At 34.5% G+C, this 18,501-nt stretch overlaps 1 protein-coding gene across 1 annotated transcript in view; it reads right to left on the bottom strand.

Moving 5' to 3' along the window:
- The window catches only part of NRXN1 (neurexin 1), a 1,670,321-nt gene that overhangs the window by 902,013 nt on the left and 749,807 nt on the right, over window positions 1-18,501 (bottom strand). Inside the window, exon 12 of the mRNA XM_042782286.1 lies at window positions 343-465. Within this exon, the coding sequence (XP_042638220.1) occupies window positions 343-465 (123 nt within the window). The remainder of the gene's footprint in view (window positions 1-342; window positions 466-18,501) is intronic.

The raw sequence follows: 18,501 nt of genomic DNA, 5'->3' as shown, positions 1-18,501 counted from the left end.
TATATATATACTGAACAGAATTGGCATCCAAACAATGACTTCAATATTTTATGAGGCCCTAAGATATTAATCAACCACAAAATGTCAACTACAATATAATTTCTTTTTGAATTATTAAAAGACATAGAAGATAGCATAAAATTATTGATCATTTTAGGGGCAAAACGCTACACATGCTGCTTATTGAACTGAATTCTTATTAGAAGAATTGAAACAAAGAAATGAAATGTGTGTACCAGCTTGGAGTTATGCTCTAATCTTGGTTTTTAAAGTCACCTGCAAGAAATGAGAAAGTCTAAAGCTTTATCATAGGAGAAGGCAATGGAAGTAGAGAGAGTTTACCTGTCATGGCTTGTTGGTCATCCACGGTTAACTTTAAACTTTTTCCTCGACGAACCACACGCACTGTGTGCCATTCATTATCATTGAGGTTATAGCCGGCAAAAAGGGTCTCGGGACCTTTGCCTGTAGAATATGCCAAACAGTCATTATGGACACTCAGAATCAGTCAAAGAAATGAACCTCACAGAGAAAGGGTGAGAGAAAGAGACAAGGAGGGGGAGAAAGAGAGGGAAAGAAGAAAGAAATGAGAGAGGGGAGAGAAAAAGAAGAGACGAGAGATTGGCTGGGCCAGTGTTCAAGCCCTTTAGAGTTTTAACGAGCAAGGAAAATGGCAAGTTAACAACCATTCAGGTGTGACGATTTAAGAAGCATCTTTAACATCTTTAACATTGTTCTAAAGCAAAGAAATGAACCTGTTGTCATAAATAGGCACAGTCACTAAGACACTGGAAACCTCCCAAATTTACACATGCCTTTTTTTTTTTTTTCTTTCCTCCATTTTTGAGGGGAGTTCTCTGACTAACCATTTTCAGTGGGTGGACAACTGGCTAATTAGACTCTAGAGAGGAGGGAGTTCAGAGTAATATAGGGTATTTTAGAGGTTCTTCAGCATCTGCATCAGGTAACATCAAAGTTCATCACATTCTCAATTTCATTTACCTCTTAAAATTATGGAAAATTGTGCCTAAACACTAAATCTAAAAACTTCCTTAAAACTGACCCTGTAATTGACCAATATATTGCAAATTTCTGTGTATGGTAGAGGCAGAGAAAATAAGTACAGGTAAAAGTATTGATTCCTAGTTTCTGAAGAAAAAGAAAAAAAAAGAAATCATAGCCAAAAAGGGTCAAGGGTTAAATAGGAAGCAAGAAAGTGAGAATATAAACAATAGAGGGGAAGGATTCTCAGCTAATGGCCAAAAGATAGAGGCAAGAAACGCATCCAGAAGCATAACTGGCTGGAAAAGTAACTATCAGTGAATATGTGAATCTATGTAAACCTATGCAAATGAGATTGAAATTGGTTTAGAATAGATAATCTAAAAAAGTTGTTTTGTGGAAATTTTTGAAATGACAAAATTAGACTGTGTCCTTCTTCAACCTAACTGCAAAGCAAGGAAAAATTTTTACCTTTTGATGTAACTTGACACTTTAAAAAGTTTTATACTAATCAGACATTATAATTAATTGATAGAAAATAATGAAATGTTTATTAAAGATATGTTATTTGGTGATGGATTTATTTTTCTCCTATTTAAGTATTGAAACCCAACACTCGTCTATCAGTTTGTCATACTGTGGTGGTTTGTGTGTTTCTGTGATTCTGGAAGTTATGCCACTGGTATTTCAAATACCAGGAGGCTCATTCTGGTGGACAGGTTTCAGTGGAGCTTCCCGGCTGAGACTAGGAAGTAGGACCTACTTAGAAAAAATTGGACAGTGAAACCATTATGGAGTAACATGACACTGTCAGATATAGCACCAGAAGATGAGCCACTCGTGTTGGAATGTACTCAAAAATATGACTGGGGAAGAGCTGTCTCCTCAAAGTAGAGTCAACCTTACTGATGTCAATGGAGCAAAGCTTTTGAGAACAAATTTCCTGATGTGGTACAATTCAAAATTAGAAGGAACATCTGAAAACACCCATTATTAATTAAAATGTGGAATGTACAAAGTATGAATCTAGGAAAATTGGAGGTTGTCTAAAATGAAATGGAATGCTTGAACAAAGATATCCTAGGTATTAGTGAGCTGAAATGGACTGGTATTGGCCATTATGAATGAAACAATCATTGGTCTATGATGACAAGAATGACAAATTAAAGAGAAACAACACACCATTCATCATCAAAAATAACATGGCAAGATCGATCCTGAAGTCACTGACAGCATAATATCCATAGGCTTACAAGGAAGAAGAGTTAACAAAACTAATATTTAAATTTACGCACCAACCACCAATCAATGCCAAAGATGAAGAAATTGAAGATTCTTCTTCTGCAGTCTGAAATTGATCAAATATGCATTCACGATGCATTGATTATTACTAGTGATTGAGATGAAAAAATCGTAAACAAAGAAGAAGGATAACTAGTTGGGAAATATGGTCTTGGTGATAGAAACAACATCAGAGACCGCATGATAGAATTTTGCAAGACCAATGACCTGTTCATTTAAAAAATCTTTTTTCTACAACATAAATGGCAACTCTATGTGTGGGCCTTACCAGATAAAATATACACAGAACAGATCAACTACAACTGTGTAAAGAGATGATGGAGAAGCTTAGCCAGAGGCTGAATGTGGAACAGATCATCAATTGCTCATATGCAAGTTCAAGTTGAAGCTGAAGAAAATTAAAACAAGTCCACAAGAGCCAAATAAGACCTTGAGCACATCCCACTTGAATTTAAAGACCATCTCAAGAGTAGATTTGATGCATTGAACAGTGTCAGAAGATCAGATGAATTGTGAGATGACATCAAGGTCACCATACATGAAGAAAGTTAAAAAGACAGCAAAGGAAGACAAGACCAAAATGGATGGCAGAAGAGCCTCTGAAACTTGCTCTTGAACATAGAATAGCCAAAGGAAATGGAAAAAGTGATGAAGGAAAACAGCTCAGCAGAAGATTTCAAAGACTGTCTTTAGAAGACAAAATAAAGTATTATAATGAAAAGTGCAAAGATGTGAAGTTAGAAAAACAAAATGAAAGCATATGGTCAGCATTTTTCAAGCTGAAAGAACTAAAGAAAAAAAAAATCAAGCATCAAGTTGCAATATTGAAAGATTCTGTGGGGAAAAATATTGAACAATGCAGAAAACATCAAAAGAAGATGGAAGGAATACACAGAGTCACTGAACCAAAAATAACTGGTTGATAATCAGCCATTTCAGGAGGTAGCATATGATCAATAACCAATGGTATTGATTGAAGAAGGCCAAGCTGCACTGACTCACAGTCATTGAGTTGATTCCAACTCATAATAGCCTCCATTGGGTCCCAAGGCAGTAAATCTTTATGGAGGTAGACTGCACCATATTCCTTCTGCAGAACAGCTGATGGGTTTAAAGCTGCACTGAAGGCTTTGGCAAAGAGTAAGCCTACAGGAAATGATGGAATACCTATTGAGATGTTTCAACAGACAGATGCAATGCTAGAAGCAGTCAACCATCTATACCCACAAATCTGTATGACTGCTACATGTCAACAGACAGGGAGAGATCTATATTTGTACCCATTCCAAAGAAAGCAATCCAGTAGAATGAGGAATTTATCAAACAACACCATTAATATTACATGTAAGTTAAATGTGGCTGAAGATAATGCAAACACAGTTTCAGCAGTAGATCAACAGGGAAGTGTCAGAAATTCAAGCCAGATTCAGAAGAGGACAAGGAATGAGGGATATCAATGTTGATGTCAGATCAACTTGGCTAAAAACAGAATATATAAGAAAGATGTTTTCCTGTGTTTTAATGACTACTACAAAGGTTTTCAACTGTGTGGATCATGACAAATTATGGATGACATTACAAAGAATTTGAATTCCAGAACACTTGACTGTGCTCATGTGGAACATGTCCATAGATCAAGAGGCAGCTATTTGAACAGTGCAAGAGCATACTGCTTGGTTTTAAATCAGGAAAGGTGTGTGGCAGAGTTGTTTCCTTTTACCATAGTTATTCAACAGCATGTTGAACAAATAATCCAAGAAGCTGGGCTATAAGAAAAAGAACATGACATCAGAATCGAAGGAAGACTCATTAACAACCTCAGATATGCAGATGACACAATCTTGCTTGCTGAAAGTGAAGAGAACTTGAAGCACTTACTGACAACCTACAGCATGGAATACTCTAAACATAAGGAAGACAAAAATCCTCACAACTGGATCAATAAGCACCATCATAATAAGTGAATAAAAGATTGAAGTTGTCAAATATTCATTTTACCTGGATACCCAATCAATGCCCATGGAAGCTGCAGTCAAGAAATCAAATGACATGCTGCACTGGGCAAAAGACATCTGCTCTCAGAACTGCAGACCATCTAGTCAACTCCCGGATGTCTTTCTTACGGTGTTACTGATAAAATTTCAACTTTCCTTTGCTGGGCTGTTTCTGGGGCTTAAAATGAGTCAGTGATGTAAACTAAATTTTGCAGGAAGAATTATCTCATTAAACATGACCATTATTAAGATTAGGGAACTTCCCTTCTTGTTTCTTTCCAAGCTCACTGCTGTTGAATCAGTCTGACTCATAGCAACCCCTCCTTGGGTTTCCAAGGCTGTATCTCCATGGAAGTAGCTTACCTAGTCTCCCTCCTGAGGAGTGACTGATGGGTTTGAACCTCTAGCCTTCTGGTTAGCAAGTCAAATGCCTTAGGCACTATGCCACCAGTGTTCCTTCTTGTTTCTTTGGAGAAGTTAATTACACATCCAAATATATGAATAAAATAATTCTAGATAGAACAGTTTTGAAAGATCACTAAATAACCAGAGGAAGCCTGTTAGCTCAGTAACTACAAAGATGCTTTGAGACTAAATGTTGAAAGCAACTTCCAGGATCAAAGGAACTCTTTTGAGTTTAAATAGTGAAGAAAGAAGTGTTTAATAGCTGCAGCATCTTAGCACCCTACTGGCAGCAAAGTTCATTCTCAGTTTTGATCTTTGAAAAGAGAATATATCATTTTAAAGCTATTTTTATAGGAGAGCTATTTTTTTTTTCTTAGAAATATGTGCTTTTGAAACAGCTTCATATCCTTTCTCTTGATTTTAAATGTGTTTTGTCAAAGAAAAGAAGCATAAGAGTGATATCATCATTATACCCAATTGTGGGCTTGATCTTGCAGTAAAGTCATAATGCTTAATCTATGAAACAACTATTTCCATAACAACAGGCAGAAAATCCAATTAAATATAACCCTTTAGTTCATAACAAATTCTTAGGGCCAATTTCAAGCTCTTTTGTTGCATTATTAAAAATGTGAAGAGATTGATTTTGGAAGACTAGGTTTTTTAAAATGCACTTAATATTCTCAGTTCTAAACAATATTATCCATGTAACATGATGTGTAGTAGAAAATGCATTACACTGGGTGCTGACAGTCCTTAATTTTCTAAGGAAGGCCTCTTGAATACTTATAAAATGCCAGGTACCTTATCTGTTATCTTATTTCATCTTGTATTTTTATCATTTTATGGATGTGGAAATAGAATACTAAAAAAAAAAAACTAAAAAAAACCTAACTACCTGCTCCAAGGTCACGTGGTTAAGAAGTGACAGAACCAGTGTATCCTAGGCCTGACCTGTTTGAAACTTGTATGCTTTCCCCTTGCAGTACATTGCCTCTCAACCCTTTGACCTTTGGCTAGCAACTTAACTTCCTGGGCTTTCAATTTCTTCATCCCTAAAATGAGTTGGGTGGATAAGAAGCTCTTTGTCATGTCTTCCAGCTTACACTACAGAAAAAATTGCACTCTTAAGAAATCCTACATACCCTTTTCATTAAGTCTTAGTGGAAGAAAATCTCTGAATCACATAATACATCATTTCTCTATCTAGGGATGCTGACATGGCTAGTGCTAAAGATGAGATATAGAGAAAGAGCCACTTGAAAGGGCATCACAATTTAGGAACTGTCTCCACCCATAGTCAGCAATATAAACGTTGCTAACATATTCACATTCTGACGTCTGAACATCTTCATCTATAAGGTGAAGAGGTGGTTTAGCTGATCTCTATGATGCCTTTGAGCTCACACACTCTTATATAAATTTAAATACATGTAAATATATGGAATTGATAAGGAAAGATGGCTTAATTGTTGACATTTTGAATTTAAGATTCATTTGTTTTCTTGCCAGTTTTAATGACAAAATTAGTCCCTCAAGCCATTAATGATTTGAATTCCTAGTAGAATTTCTTTATTCATGTTCCATCAAAACATGCATTATAGGTGCTAACATTTTTCTTCCAGCATTTTCATAGTTTTTCTTTTAATTTCTTTTTTCATTTTTCATCAAAACATGTCTTATTAAGGTTAACATCTTTCTCCCATCATTAATGTGAGAAACATATTAAAGTTTTAGGAAAGCCTGAAGAATTTTTTCAAATTTTAAAGACAATCATTTCTTGTGTTTTATAGGGAGCTATGACTTATATGTATTTTTATACTTGATTCTCACTATTACCTATTATTTCAGTTATAGAAATATGTATTTTTAATAGTTAAGGAAACAGATTTAGGAGGGTTGATTGGATTGTAATAAGTTTCAGAGGTAGTAAGGAGTGAAGACAGATCTTCCACCTCTGTGGCAGTCTTATAAAAACGTGCAAATAATCTATTCCTTCTTGAATAATAATGGACACTCTATATTGGTACTACACATTTCGTTAAACACAAATGCAATTTGTTTAAATTTATTGTTAATGCAATGTTTAGGGGTTTTGCTTCTCAAGTCAGTAATATATAGGTGATTTTTCAACCTCAGTTTTCTTCTTGGAAAATGGCATACACTTTGCAGAGAATATCTTTGATCTGATTATTTAATAAAAATCCTGTACTTACCCTTTAGTTAGCTATCTCTCTCTAGTAGTGTATTCTGAGGATGCTAACTATATAAATAGGCCACGTGTATCAGGTACCTTGCCTCTCAATGTAGTGCAATAAAAAGGTTTAAGACTTCTTTCCTTTGGATTACATATTAAATGCAAGTAATTTCTATTTTACATCTCTACCTCATTATTATCATGATTAATCTGTTGGTTCAATTAAACAATTAATTGAGCATGGTGATTCCAATGGGTGTTTCTTCACAGCCATCACCTGGCAAACTGCATGTGGATATGTTCATAGGTTTGTTGTTGTTGTTATGTGCCGCTGAGTCGGACCTGACTCATAGCAACCCCTCCTTGGGTTTCTGAGGCAGTATCACTACGGAAGTAGATTGCCCCATCTTCCTTCCAAAGAGTGGCTGGTGGGTTCATAGGTAAGCATTCTTAATCTTTGTGATGGCCTTCCTAAACATCATTACATTTTACCGCATATTTTCTATCTTCATGCTATGAACATTTCTTGTAGTTACAGATTCACTTCCATTAAAAAAAAAAAAAAGAAAAATCTGTTAAGAATGGGCATTACAAATGACATTTGTAATCACCCAAAATTATTTCCTATATTTTAACAGATTGCTGAATATTCATTCATTTAATGCACAATACACACAAAGTTATTTTCAGCCATCCTAAGGACAAGTACGGTATAGGTACTATTAATGGACTGCCACAGCTTCATTTTGTTAGGTTCAATGTTAGTTCATCTTTAGGTATCATATCTGGTAACTCAATTTTTACCTTAGAACTTTGCAATGCATTTGTTGTTGATTATACTTATTTTGCTAAAGAAACAAGAAAAATATAAATTTATGTCTACATTGGAGAAAAGTTTAAATCCCACCTTTGGTTACAATGAAAGAAATGAAATAATTTAGACTGATTAAAACTAGATAGCTTTACAGATACCCAGAATACCTATAATGAAAAGGAAGGTTTTCAAAGAGAGAAGATGGACATCACGGTCAACAATGATGGCATTTATCTGTCCAAAAGTCCCATCAGAAATAAAAGATGGACACTTATAAATTGAGGAAATTTCATGTATAAGTTTTTCCGTAAATAAGCACCTATAAATTTTAATGGACTGATTATAAACTGGTGATAATGTAACCAAAGTTAACCAATAAATTAAAACTTTATATTTTGGAAGAAATGCAATGAATTGTTTAGTATGGTTATTTCAAAAGCATTTCACCCAGGACTTCACATAGTTTGACTTACAGAAATTACACATTTACTATGTGCATTTTATTAATGACAGGCTATGTTTGTTCAACCACAGTTATCTGGGCTGAGGATGGGCATTCATGTGAAAGTTGAACCTAAGCTTCCATAATTTATCAATTAACTCTTTTTAAAAAATAGAAGTTCACCATTGTCTTACACACATAAATCGGTTCTATATTTTACAACCAGTAAACTGCCTGCAGCACCCAGATTTAGGAAGAGAAGATGCAGCACCATAGTTAGCATCATGAAATTTCAAAATTGGACCATTTATGTTGTGTCTGCTGCTTATCCCATTTAATAATTCTCATTAATTCTGGGTTACCTGGTACTCATATCTCATTAACTTAGTTTAAAATTATTTTGTGCCAGGTTTTTGGGTTTTTTCCCCCTGCTCTCCTGTGTAACTACCAACTCTGTCACTGCAGTGCAAAAGCAGTCATAGACTATATATAAATGTGTGTGACTGTGTTCCAATAAAACTTTATTTACTAAAACAGATGCTACTCTATAGGCTGTAGTTTTCAAACCCCTGTTGTTGTTAGGTGCTGTCGGTAGGCTGCGACTCATAATGACCCCAGATACAACAGAATGAAAAACTGCCCAGTCCAGTGCTAGCCTCACAATCCTTGCCATACCTGAGCCCATTGTTGCAGCCACTGTGTCAAACCATCTTGTTGAGGGTCTTCTCCTTTTCCCACTGACCCTGCACATTACCAAGCATCATATCCTTCTAAAGGAAATGGTCCCTTCTGAAAACATGATGAAAGTAGATCAGAAGAAGTTTGGCCATTCTCGATTCCAAAGAGCATTCTGGCTGCATTTCTTCCAGATCTGTTAGTTCTTCTGGCAGTCCATGGTACTTTCTTTTAGTAATCTTCACCAACACCACAATGTAAAAGCATCAACCCTTCTTTGGTCTTCCTTATTCATTGTCCAACTTTCACATGCATATGAGGTGACTGAAAATACCATGGCTTGGGTTATGTGCACCTTAGTTTTCAAAGAGGCATCTTTGCTCTTCAGCACTTCAGAGAGATCGTTTGTAGGAGAATTGCCCAGAGCAATACATCATCTGATTTCTTAGCTGCTGCTTCCGTTGTTGTTGATCGTGGAACCAAGTAATCTGAAATCATTGACAACTTCAATGTTTTCTCCATTTATCTTGATGCTTCTTATTGGCCCATTTGTGAGGATTTTCTTTTTCTTTATGTTAAGGTGTAATCCATCCATTAAAGACTAGTCTTTAATCTTCATCAGTAAGTGCTTCAGGTCATTATCACGTTCAGCAAGGTTGTATCAACTGCATATTGCAGGTTGTTGGTGAGTTTTTCTCCAATCCTGATGCCGTGTTCTTCTTCATATAGTCAGGTTCTCAAGTTAATTTCTCACCATATAGACTGAACAAGTATGGTGAAAGACAGAACCCTGATCCCTCCCTTCCTGATTTTAAACCATGCAATATCCCCTTGTTTTGTTCAAATGACAGGTCCTGGTCCATGCACAGGTTCCTCATGAGCACAATTAAGTATTGTGGAATTCCCATTCTTCTCAATATTACGCACAATTTGTTGTGATCCATACAGTTTAATTATTTTGCATAGTCAATAAAACACAAATAAACATCTTTCTGGTATTCTCTGCTTTCAGCTAAGATCTATCTGACATTAGCAATGCTATCTATCACTCATTCCATGTGCTCTTCTGAATTCAGCTTGCACTTCTGGAAGTTCCCTGTCAATATATTGCTGCGACTATTTTTGAATTATCTTCAGCAAGATTTTCCTTGTGTGTGATATTAATGATATTGTTGGATAATTTCCACATTCTGTGAGATCCCCTTTCTTTAGAATGGGTACAAATATGGGTGTCTTTAAGTCAGTTGGTCAGGTAGCTGTTTTCCAAATTACTTGGCATATATGAGCAAGTGCCTCCAGTGTGGCTCTGTTTGTTGAAACATCTTAATAGGTATTCTGTCAGTTCCTGGAGCCTTGTTTTTCACCAATTCCTTCAGTTCAGCTTCAACTTCTTCCTCCAATACCATTTGTTGTTGATCATATGCCACCTCCTGACATAGAGGAACATCAACCAATTCTTTTTGGTAGAGTGACTCTGTGTATACCTTACTTTTTTTTTTTTTTTTTTGATGTTCCTTGCATCATATAGTATTTTTCTCACAGAATTGTTCAATATTGCAACTCGAAGCTTGAATTTTTTCTTCAGTTCTTTTAGCTTGAGAAATGCTGAGCATGTTCTTCCTTTTTGGTTTTCTAACTTCAGGATTTTGTACATTTCATTATAATTGACTTCACCTTCTTGAGCTGCTCTTTGAAATCTGTTCAGCTCTTTCATCTTGTCATTTCTTCCATTTGCTTTAGCTACTTTCTACTCAAGAGCAAGTTTCAGAGTCTCTTCTCGCATCCATTTTGGTCTTTTCTTCTTTTCATGATCTTTTGCTTTCTTCATGTTTGATGTTCTTGATGTCATCCTACAATTCATCTGGTTTTCAGTCATTGGTGTTCAGTGCATCAAATGTATTCTTCAGATGCTAAATTCTGGTGTGATATTGATCAAGGTCATATTTTGGGTCTCATGGACTTGTTTTACTTGTCTTCAGCTTTAATTTGAAGTTACATATGAGGAATTGATGGTCCGTTCCACAGTCAGCTCCTGAACTTGTTTTGGCTGAAGTTATTGAGCTTCTCCATTGCCTCTTTGCACATATGTAGTTGACCTGATTCCTATGTATTCCATCTGGTGAAATCCACATGTATAGCTACCATTTATGTTGTTGAAAAAAAAGGTATTTGCAATGAATAAGTCATTAATAGTAGCTCTGGTGGTGTAGTGCCCGAGGCATTTGACTGCTAACTGGAAGACTGGTCATTCAAACCCACCAGCCATTCCTTGGAATAAAGACCAGGGAATCCACCTATAGAGAACTGCCTTGGAAACTCAAGGAGGGGTCACTATGAGTCGCAATTGACTGAGTGGCAGTGAAAGTCATTGGTCTTGCAAAATTGCTATCATGTTGTCTCCAGCATCATTTCTATCACCAATGCCATATTTTCCAATGATTGGTAATTCATTTTTGTTTGCAATTTCTTCATTCCAATCATCAATAATAATCAATACATCTTGATTTCATGTTTGGTAAACTTCATATTGCAGAATTTGGTAAATATCTTCAATTTTCTTGTCTTTGGCTTTTGTGGATGGTAAGTAAATTTAAATAATAGTAGTATTAACTGGTCTTCCTTGTAGAGACATGGATATTATCCTATCACTGACAACATTGTACTTCAGGATAGATCTTGAAATATTCTTTGTGATGATGAATGAGATGCCATTCCTCTTCAATCTGTCATTCCTGGCACAGCAATCATATGGTTGTCTGACTCAAAATGTCCAAACCAATCACTAATGCCTAGGATATCAATCTTTATGCATTCCATTTCATTTTTGACATTTGCCTATTTTTCTAGATTCATACTTTGTACATTCCATGTTCCAATTATTAATGAATGTTGGCAGCCACATCAGCAAATGGAGGTCCTGAAAACTTTACTCCATCCACATCATTAAGGTTGACTCTGTTTGAAGAGGCAGCTCTTCCCCAGTCCTATCTTGAGTGCTTTCTTCCCTGAGGGGCTCATCTTCTGGTACTATATCATTGTTTCAGGGCTATTCATAATGTTTTCCAATAATATATCAGACAGTGTTCCACTGCTATTTGTAAGGTTTTCACTGGCCATATCTTTGAGGTGTGGATGGCCCCTTCCTTCTTTTGAGTCTGTCTTAGTCTGGAAGATGTGCTGACCTTCACCATGCTTAACCCTGCTGCCATTTGAAATACCAGTGGCATAGCCTCCAGTCTCACAGCAACATGCAAACCACCATAGTGCGACAAACTGATAGATGAATGTTGGTTTAGACTATAAGATGCAAATAAACAGCTAATCTGAAATTCATTTTCCCTAAGGTTTGTCTCCTTTTCTGTTGTATAAATTTGGAGTCATTCAATTTTAGTCATTTGAATATCAATCCTTTGTTAAAAAGTTTAACATTTGTGTTTCTGTGTGAATGGAAAAAAAATTAATTTCTATATCAATTTTCCAGGGACTAACAAGCTCTGTATGGCAGTTGAATCTCAGGACAACAGTCTCCAGCAGGAGGCTATGAGTAAGCCTTGTGATTGTGACAAAGATGGAAAGAGAGAGAAGCCAAGAAGAATAGAAACAAGAACTACCATTGCCTGATGCCTGAGTTATGGTGCCTGACAGCAGCATTTCCTACCTGTAAATGGCAAGAGTATGTGTTTCTTGGGTTGAAATTATGACACTTTCCACCTGTTTTCTGACTTTGCCTTGAGTTTCTGACTTTGCCTTGAGTTTTTGACTTTAAAATAATTATTTTAAAAATAATCCAACTTACAATAAAATAAATAAATAAGTAAAAATCAAAGAAGAGTAGGTCTTCATTTAAATGTTTCTCTTACCTTTCTCAATTTCTAAATATTGGGCTGGGAGTAAAAATCTTTATTTTTCTCACATGTATAACCTAGAAAATTTATTTATAAGTTAAAATTAGACATGTAAATAGCATTTCTCAAATCTTCTTTTGTCATTCTCTAACATTACTAGTAGCAGAGACAGTTATAAAATTTGTAGACCTAGTGAAAATTGAGAATGTGGTCCCAGGTTCAAAACTAAGCTTATCAATGTTGGTGACAATACACTGTAAACCAAACATGGAACCCTTCTAAGCACAGAGCCCTGTGTGATGGCACAATTTGCACACAGTGAAGCCAGTCCTTATTAGGAGTGTACATTTGTGCTTATTTATCTTGAAGTTTCCTTGGTGTGCTTTATATGCAGGAAAACATAGACAAGGCTAGAGGCAAAACTGTTCATTTCTCCACATAAGAGGTATAGTTGGGTCACCTTCCTCATGCTGTCTGCACTTAATGACACTGCCTCTGGGGTATCTGAGAAGCTGTCTCTGACTTGTTTTGATGGCCAGCTTGCTGCCAATCATGATCTGGGCTGGATGAAAGAAACATCACCCTAACAACCACACTGTACTGCCAAGCCACCTAATTCCTCCTATTCTCTTTCTTTCTCCCTCCTCAAGCACTCCTCAATTTAGTTAGGCTATGTCCTTGAGGAATACTCAGAATGTTTCTGTAAGGACTGCTTTGTCCTTTATTTACAAGCACACAGACATTTATAGAGTTCTGAGGACAGATAATTTCTTTTTACTAAAAATATAAAAATACCTCTCCTCAATTAAAAACTATTTTGAACAAATAATATTCAAACCTTACACTCAGAGATTTCTTCTTCTTTTATGTCTTTTTTTTTAATGCACACTAACATCAAGATAAAGTCATTGTAGAAACTTTTAAGATCTATTGGATAAATGAAAGAGTCATATGCTGACTAATTGCATTGTATTCATTTTGGTAATAAAGCTATTTAAATTCTTCCTCGCTTTCTTTTTAAGGTGTGTGTATTTTGGTCAGCTACACGTGTTCTAATTCATAGACTTTCTAGGCTTTTATTGTAGTTTCACAAATTACTACTTGTGTGACTTTGGGCACATTGCTTATGTTCTCAGTTTTTCAGTATTCCCATCTGTAAAATGGAATTAAAAAAAAAAAAAAGTCATTAGACTGATTTAATGCATTTTAAGCACTTAAAAAGAGTGCCTGTATATGATAAGACCTCAATCATAATAATAAACATAATGCTAATTATACACATAAACTCACTTATCACTTATTGATGTGGTTAGGTTGTAAAGACTAGGTCTTTATGTGAAAATTAGTGTTACACAAAATTGGAGAATGACCATATTGGCTCACAAAATGGAGGATGACTACGTCATTACACAACTGCTGAATCACATCATTATATAAGACCTAATTCCATCATTATAAACCCAAACTATGTAATTACATAACTGCCAAACCACTGAGAATCATGGCCTAGCTAGTTTGACACATAGCCTTAATCATCTCAGCCAGCTTTACTCTTGCCTTGTACCTCAGTGTTTATTATGCTAGATATACATCATTATTGTGCAAACTAATTGGATAGTAGATTTTTACTATTGTCATAAGTGCAAAATGTCAGATGATGAGATAGATAAAGTGAGGAGTAAATGAACTTATCAATATTATTATATTGTCATTATTATTATCTTCTAAAGGAGATAGCAACCTCAAGGATTATATTCTGTATCTGCTAGCTCAGTTTCTTGACCATGGTAGGCATTCATTAAATATTTTAGTGGATTCTTTTGTTTAAGTTTTGTTTTTGTTTATAAATAGTGGATGAAATATCATTTGATATTAAGTTTAAACAGTTAATGAAAAATATTTGCTTTTCATGCCTCCTTTCACTAAGATGTGTCAATAAACAGAGATCTCCATTGGCTAATTTTTATATTTGGTAGCATGGAATCTGGTAAATTCTGTGATTTGGGAACTCAGGTAACTCAGCTTATCTGGCTAACTATTTGGATAGTTTATTTGCTTATTTCCCTTGAAAATAAACTTAATGATATAGAGAGAGCCTTTGAGAGCAAAATGATCCAAATCTAGCAATTAGTAACTTCAAATGCATAGAGAATAGTTGGTTTAGGAATTAAGAAGCTCAAGGCTTAATGAGTATTGAATTATCAGACAACATGGATCTTGTCTGCAAGAGGTTCTGATCTTGGAGACTTGCTGGAAACACCCCATGGAGACTTCTTGTTATATTCGTAACTCACACCACCTTTATTCTGTTCTCTGAAAAATAAACTTCAGTATATGTAGCTGCCTCACCTCCTGTTCTATTTGTGGCTAAATATTATTCTATGCAAATGAATCAGCAAGGTTTAAATAATCTGCTAGGGAATATTTAGCCTTTATAGCTTTGGCATTGACTGTACCCATTTTTGACAGAGCAGGAAAATATCTCTGAGGTAAATATTTTTCAATATGAAAAGTACACATCTTAAGAAAGGTATTTTACCTTTTAACATCTCATTACAGTTACATACAATAAAAATAAACACATATCAAATAAAAATACCACTATAAAATGTTTTAAAATCAATCCCTTTAAACCTAATCTAGTTCAACTAACAAGTTTAGGAAGAAGCAGAATAAAATAAACCTAAATACAATGAAAGGAACATTTTGGACTGTGACTTTATTTTAAGGAAGAAAAAAATAATCAAAGAAATGCTTATCACAGAATAGCTATCAGGTATAAATTGGTTAACAAATATTTAACTTGCTCTTAAGTAAGCATTATAGACTTAAAATGCATTCAGCATTAGAATAAGGTGAAAAGAAAAGGATTAATTTTTTATATCTTGATCAACACCTATACAAACCAAGCTGTCTGGATGATTTATTATTTTTTTAATGTATAAATATTATTTGGATTTTCGCTAATATTTAACTTGACTTTGCTTATCAAACAAAGCCATTGATTATAGTCAAATGCAAAGATCATTTCATTAAATATATCCTTCCTCATCTGAACACAATATTGTAAGAGATACAGAACTGTTTTTTTTTTTTTTAAATAAAAAGAAGGGAAAAATCAATGTTTACTTTTACAGAATACAAGCCACCAATGGCATTAAAGTGCATTACTTCACATACAATGCTGATAGATATGCATTTGGATATTGTCAAATGCCAGACTGAGTTGCAGAATTTAGTACTTCCATCAATAGTTTTGGGAAATTATTGTACAAACATCCTCCAAATATAAGAAGCATATTAAAAAAATAAAAAACAATCTTTCAGTCATCTTTATTTTTCTTCTTTCTTTTCTTTCATTGAGCCTGTGTGCTTAAAGAAAACACACTGCAAGGATTTCTTTTTAACTTTTGAACTACAGTGACTCATTTATTTTTATCTTTTTAGTGTCTCTCCCCAGTGATTGCTCACAGAAAGGGCACAGCCTAACATTAAAAGATAATTCAGTCACTCATTATGTAATTATTATAATAATTTTTTCTAATCAATGTTATAAATATTTATTAAATGTGTTTTTTAGTTTGAATTTTAAATATTCTAATAAAAGTATTAATGATCCTTGTTGTTGTCATTATCTCATTAATTAGGTTTTTAGTCACTAATTTGAGCACCATGATTCCATTTGACAGTTTATTCTAAGATTAGAAGAATTGAGGAATGCTTTTGAAACTTTTTATTTCCAACTTTGTTTGAATATGTCTTTGGAACAAACTCTTGTGAAATGAATGGATCACCTTAATCTCTAGGAAGTGTTCTAAAACTGATTGTCCAGCTATAGAAATGCCTATGAAATCATTAAGTCTTATGCCAAATTAGCTGGGTTATCTGAGGATACAGTATTTGGAGGTTCAACCAACTTCTAGAAATAATAAGTTATGTCTATGTGTCTGTTACTTGTTGATCTTCCCAGCTTTAGATTGTGTTAGTTAGACTTTCACTTAGTAGGTCACAGTCAAAGATAATAACTTACACCAATACATCTAGAAGAATCTTCTCAATTACAGTTATGCTAATCTGGTTTATTTCTCAAGATCTCACTCACAAAAGCTTCAAATCAGTTTTCATTTGATTGCTCTGAGATCTCTGATATGTCACAATAGAATTTATTTTTTCACATACATGTTTTCTACCTATTTTTTCTTTTCTTTCTTTCTTTTTTTTTTTTTTTCCCCCAACTGGCTCAGTGACCTAGACCTGTTTTGGCATAATATCAGAGATAAGCTGTAGATGAGATTTTTAAATATTATGTTTTACTCACACACTGGGCATATGTTTGTGATATGTTACAAAATCAAAGAATATGTAAAACGGGCAACCCATGGTTCTGTATCTTTAAAGAAAAACATATTATACTATGTATTGCATATCATGCATACAAAATACCAAGTATTATATGTTGTAAGGACATTTAGGGAGCTCTGGTAGCATAGTGCCTAAGGAACTTGACTGCTAATCAGAAGGCTGGCAGTTCAAATCCATCAGCCACTCCTTGGAAGGAAAGATGGGGCAATCTACTTCTGTAGCGATACTGCCTTGGAAACCCAAGGAGGGTCGCTATGAGTCAGGTCCGACTCCAAGGCACATAACAACAACAACAAGGACATTTAAGGATATGTTAATGAAACTTTCCTCTGGAGATTGAATGGTAGGCTATTTCTGTGTATTTCCTTGGTTCTTCCTAGCTTCCAAATATTGACATAAATTATTTTTAATTGGGAACAAATTTTAGAAAAATACTCATTCTACTTTGTAGGTCATGATTAGTGGGAAATTGGTGATCTAAACATACTGAAAATCTGCATACCACATCACAAATATATAGTGTAGGTCCAGATTATCCTAAATAACAGTGGAATTGGTTTCAATTATGCCTTAGGAGAGCATTTGCTTTTATCTGCTTTTATACTTGGTCTTTGCCAAAAGGCTGAAAAGTGATCCTTATACCAACTTTTGATTGTTTATTTTAAATTGCAAAAACAAAGAATAAAGTGACTGAAGAAAATTTAGAAGGTGTAGATGCTGAATTAAAAAAAATAAAAATAAATCACACTCAATCTCACCTTGAGGTGTTGTAAACATTGTAGAAGATATTCTTTCAGAAACATTGTAGGAAGAAAGCAACTCTGTTATGATGGTTCTTAGTCAATTTCATAGTTAATGATTCAAAAAATAAGGGAGACTGCTTATTTCATCACTGCTTATCGACTAACTTAATTTATTTAATTGATCAAGTAGTTTAAATAATTGATCCATTACCAAAAGCATTATGTCTGACACTGTACAACTTGATTTAATGAATGGAATCTTCAGACTAAATGGCTTAATTTATTAATACAGAATTTGCTAAAAACACTTTAAGAATCTCACCAGCTATAATTTCCCTTCCAGAACTGTTTGTGTTTATCCTTATTGTTATTTTGACTATTTTTGTTAGTTTAATAGTTATCCTCACTTAACACCATTTGATCTACCTATTCTAACATTGTCAGGGGAATTTGACTTCATTTGAATTTAACTTTTGCATAGTTTATTAAGACAGTTTCTCCTTCATTTTCTTTCTTGGGAATTCATTATAATGCATGGAAAATCTTTAATAACAAATTTTAATAGTCTTGACATGGCAGTTCATGTGTTATGATCTATAATGTTTAAGTTTTCATTTTCAAGTCCATAAACTACTTCCTTTCATACAATGAAATTGAAGACATTTCAGAATTCTTCAGATAGTTTAAAATCAATGTTGATTTACAATATAGATTTCTCAG

This window comes from Orycteropus afer, unplaced genomic scaffold, assembly GCF_000298275.1.
Source record: "Orycteropus afer afer isolate SDZICR_OR568_19922 unplaced genomic scaffold, OryAfe1.0 scaffold00284, whole genome shotgun sequence".
NCBI classification, from domain to species: Eukaryota; Metazoa; Chordata; class Mammalia; order Tubulidentata; family Orycteropodidae; genus Orycteropus; species Orycteropus afer.
Note: the sequence above shows the minus strand (reverse complement) of the source record. Positions and strands in the feature narration are given on the sequence as shown.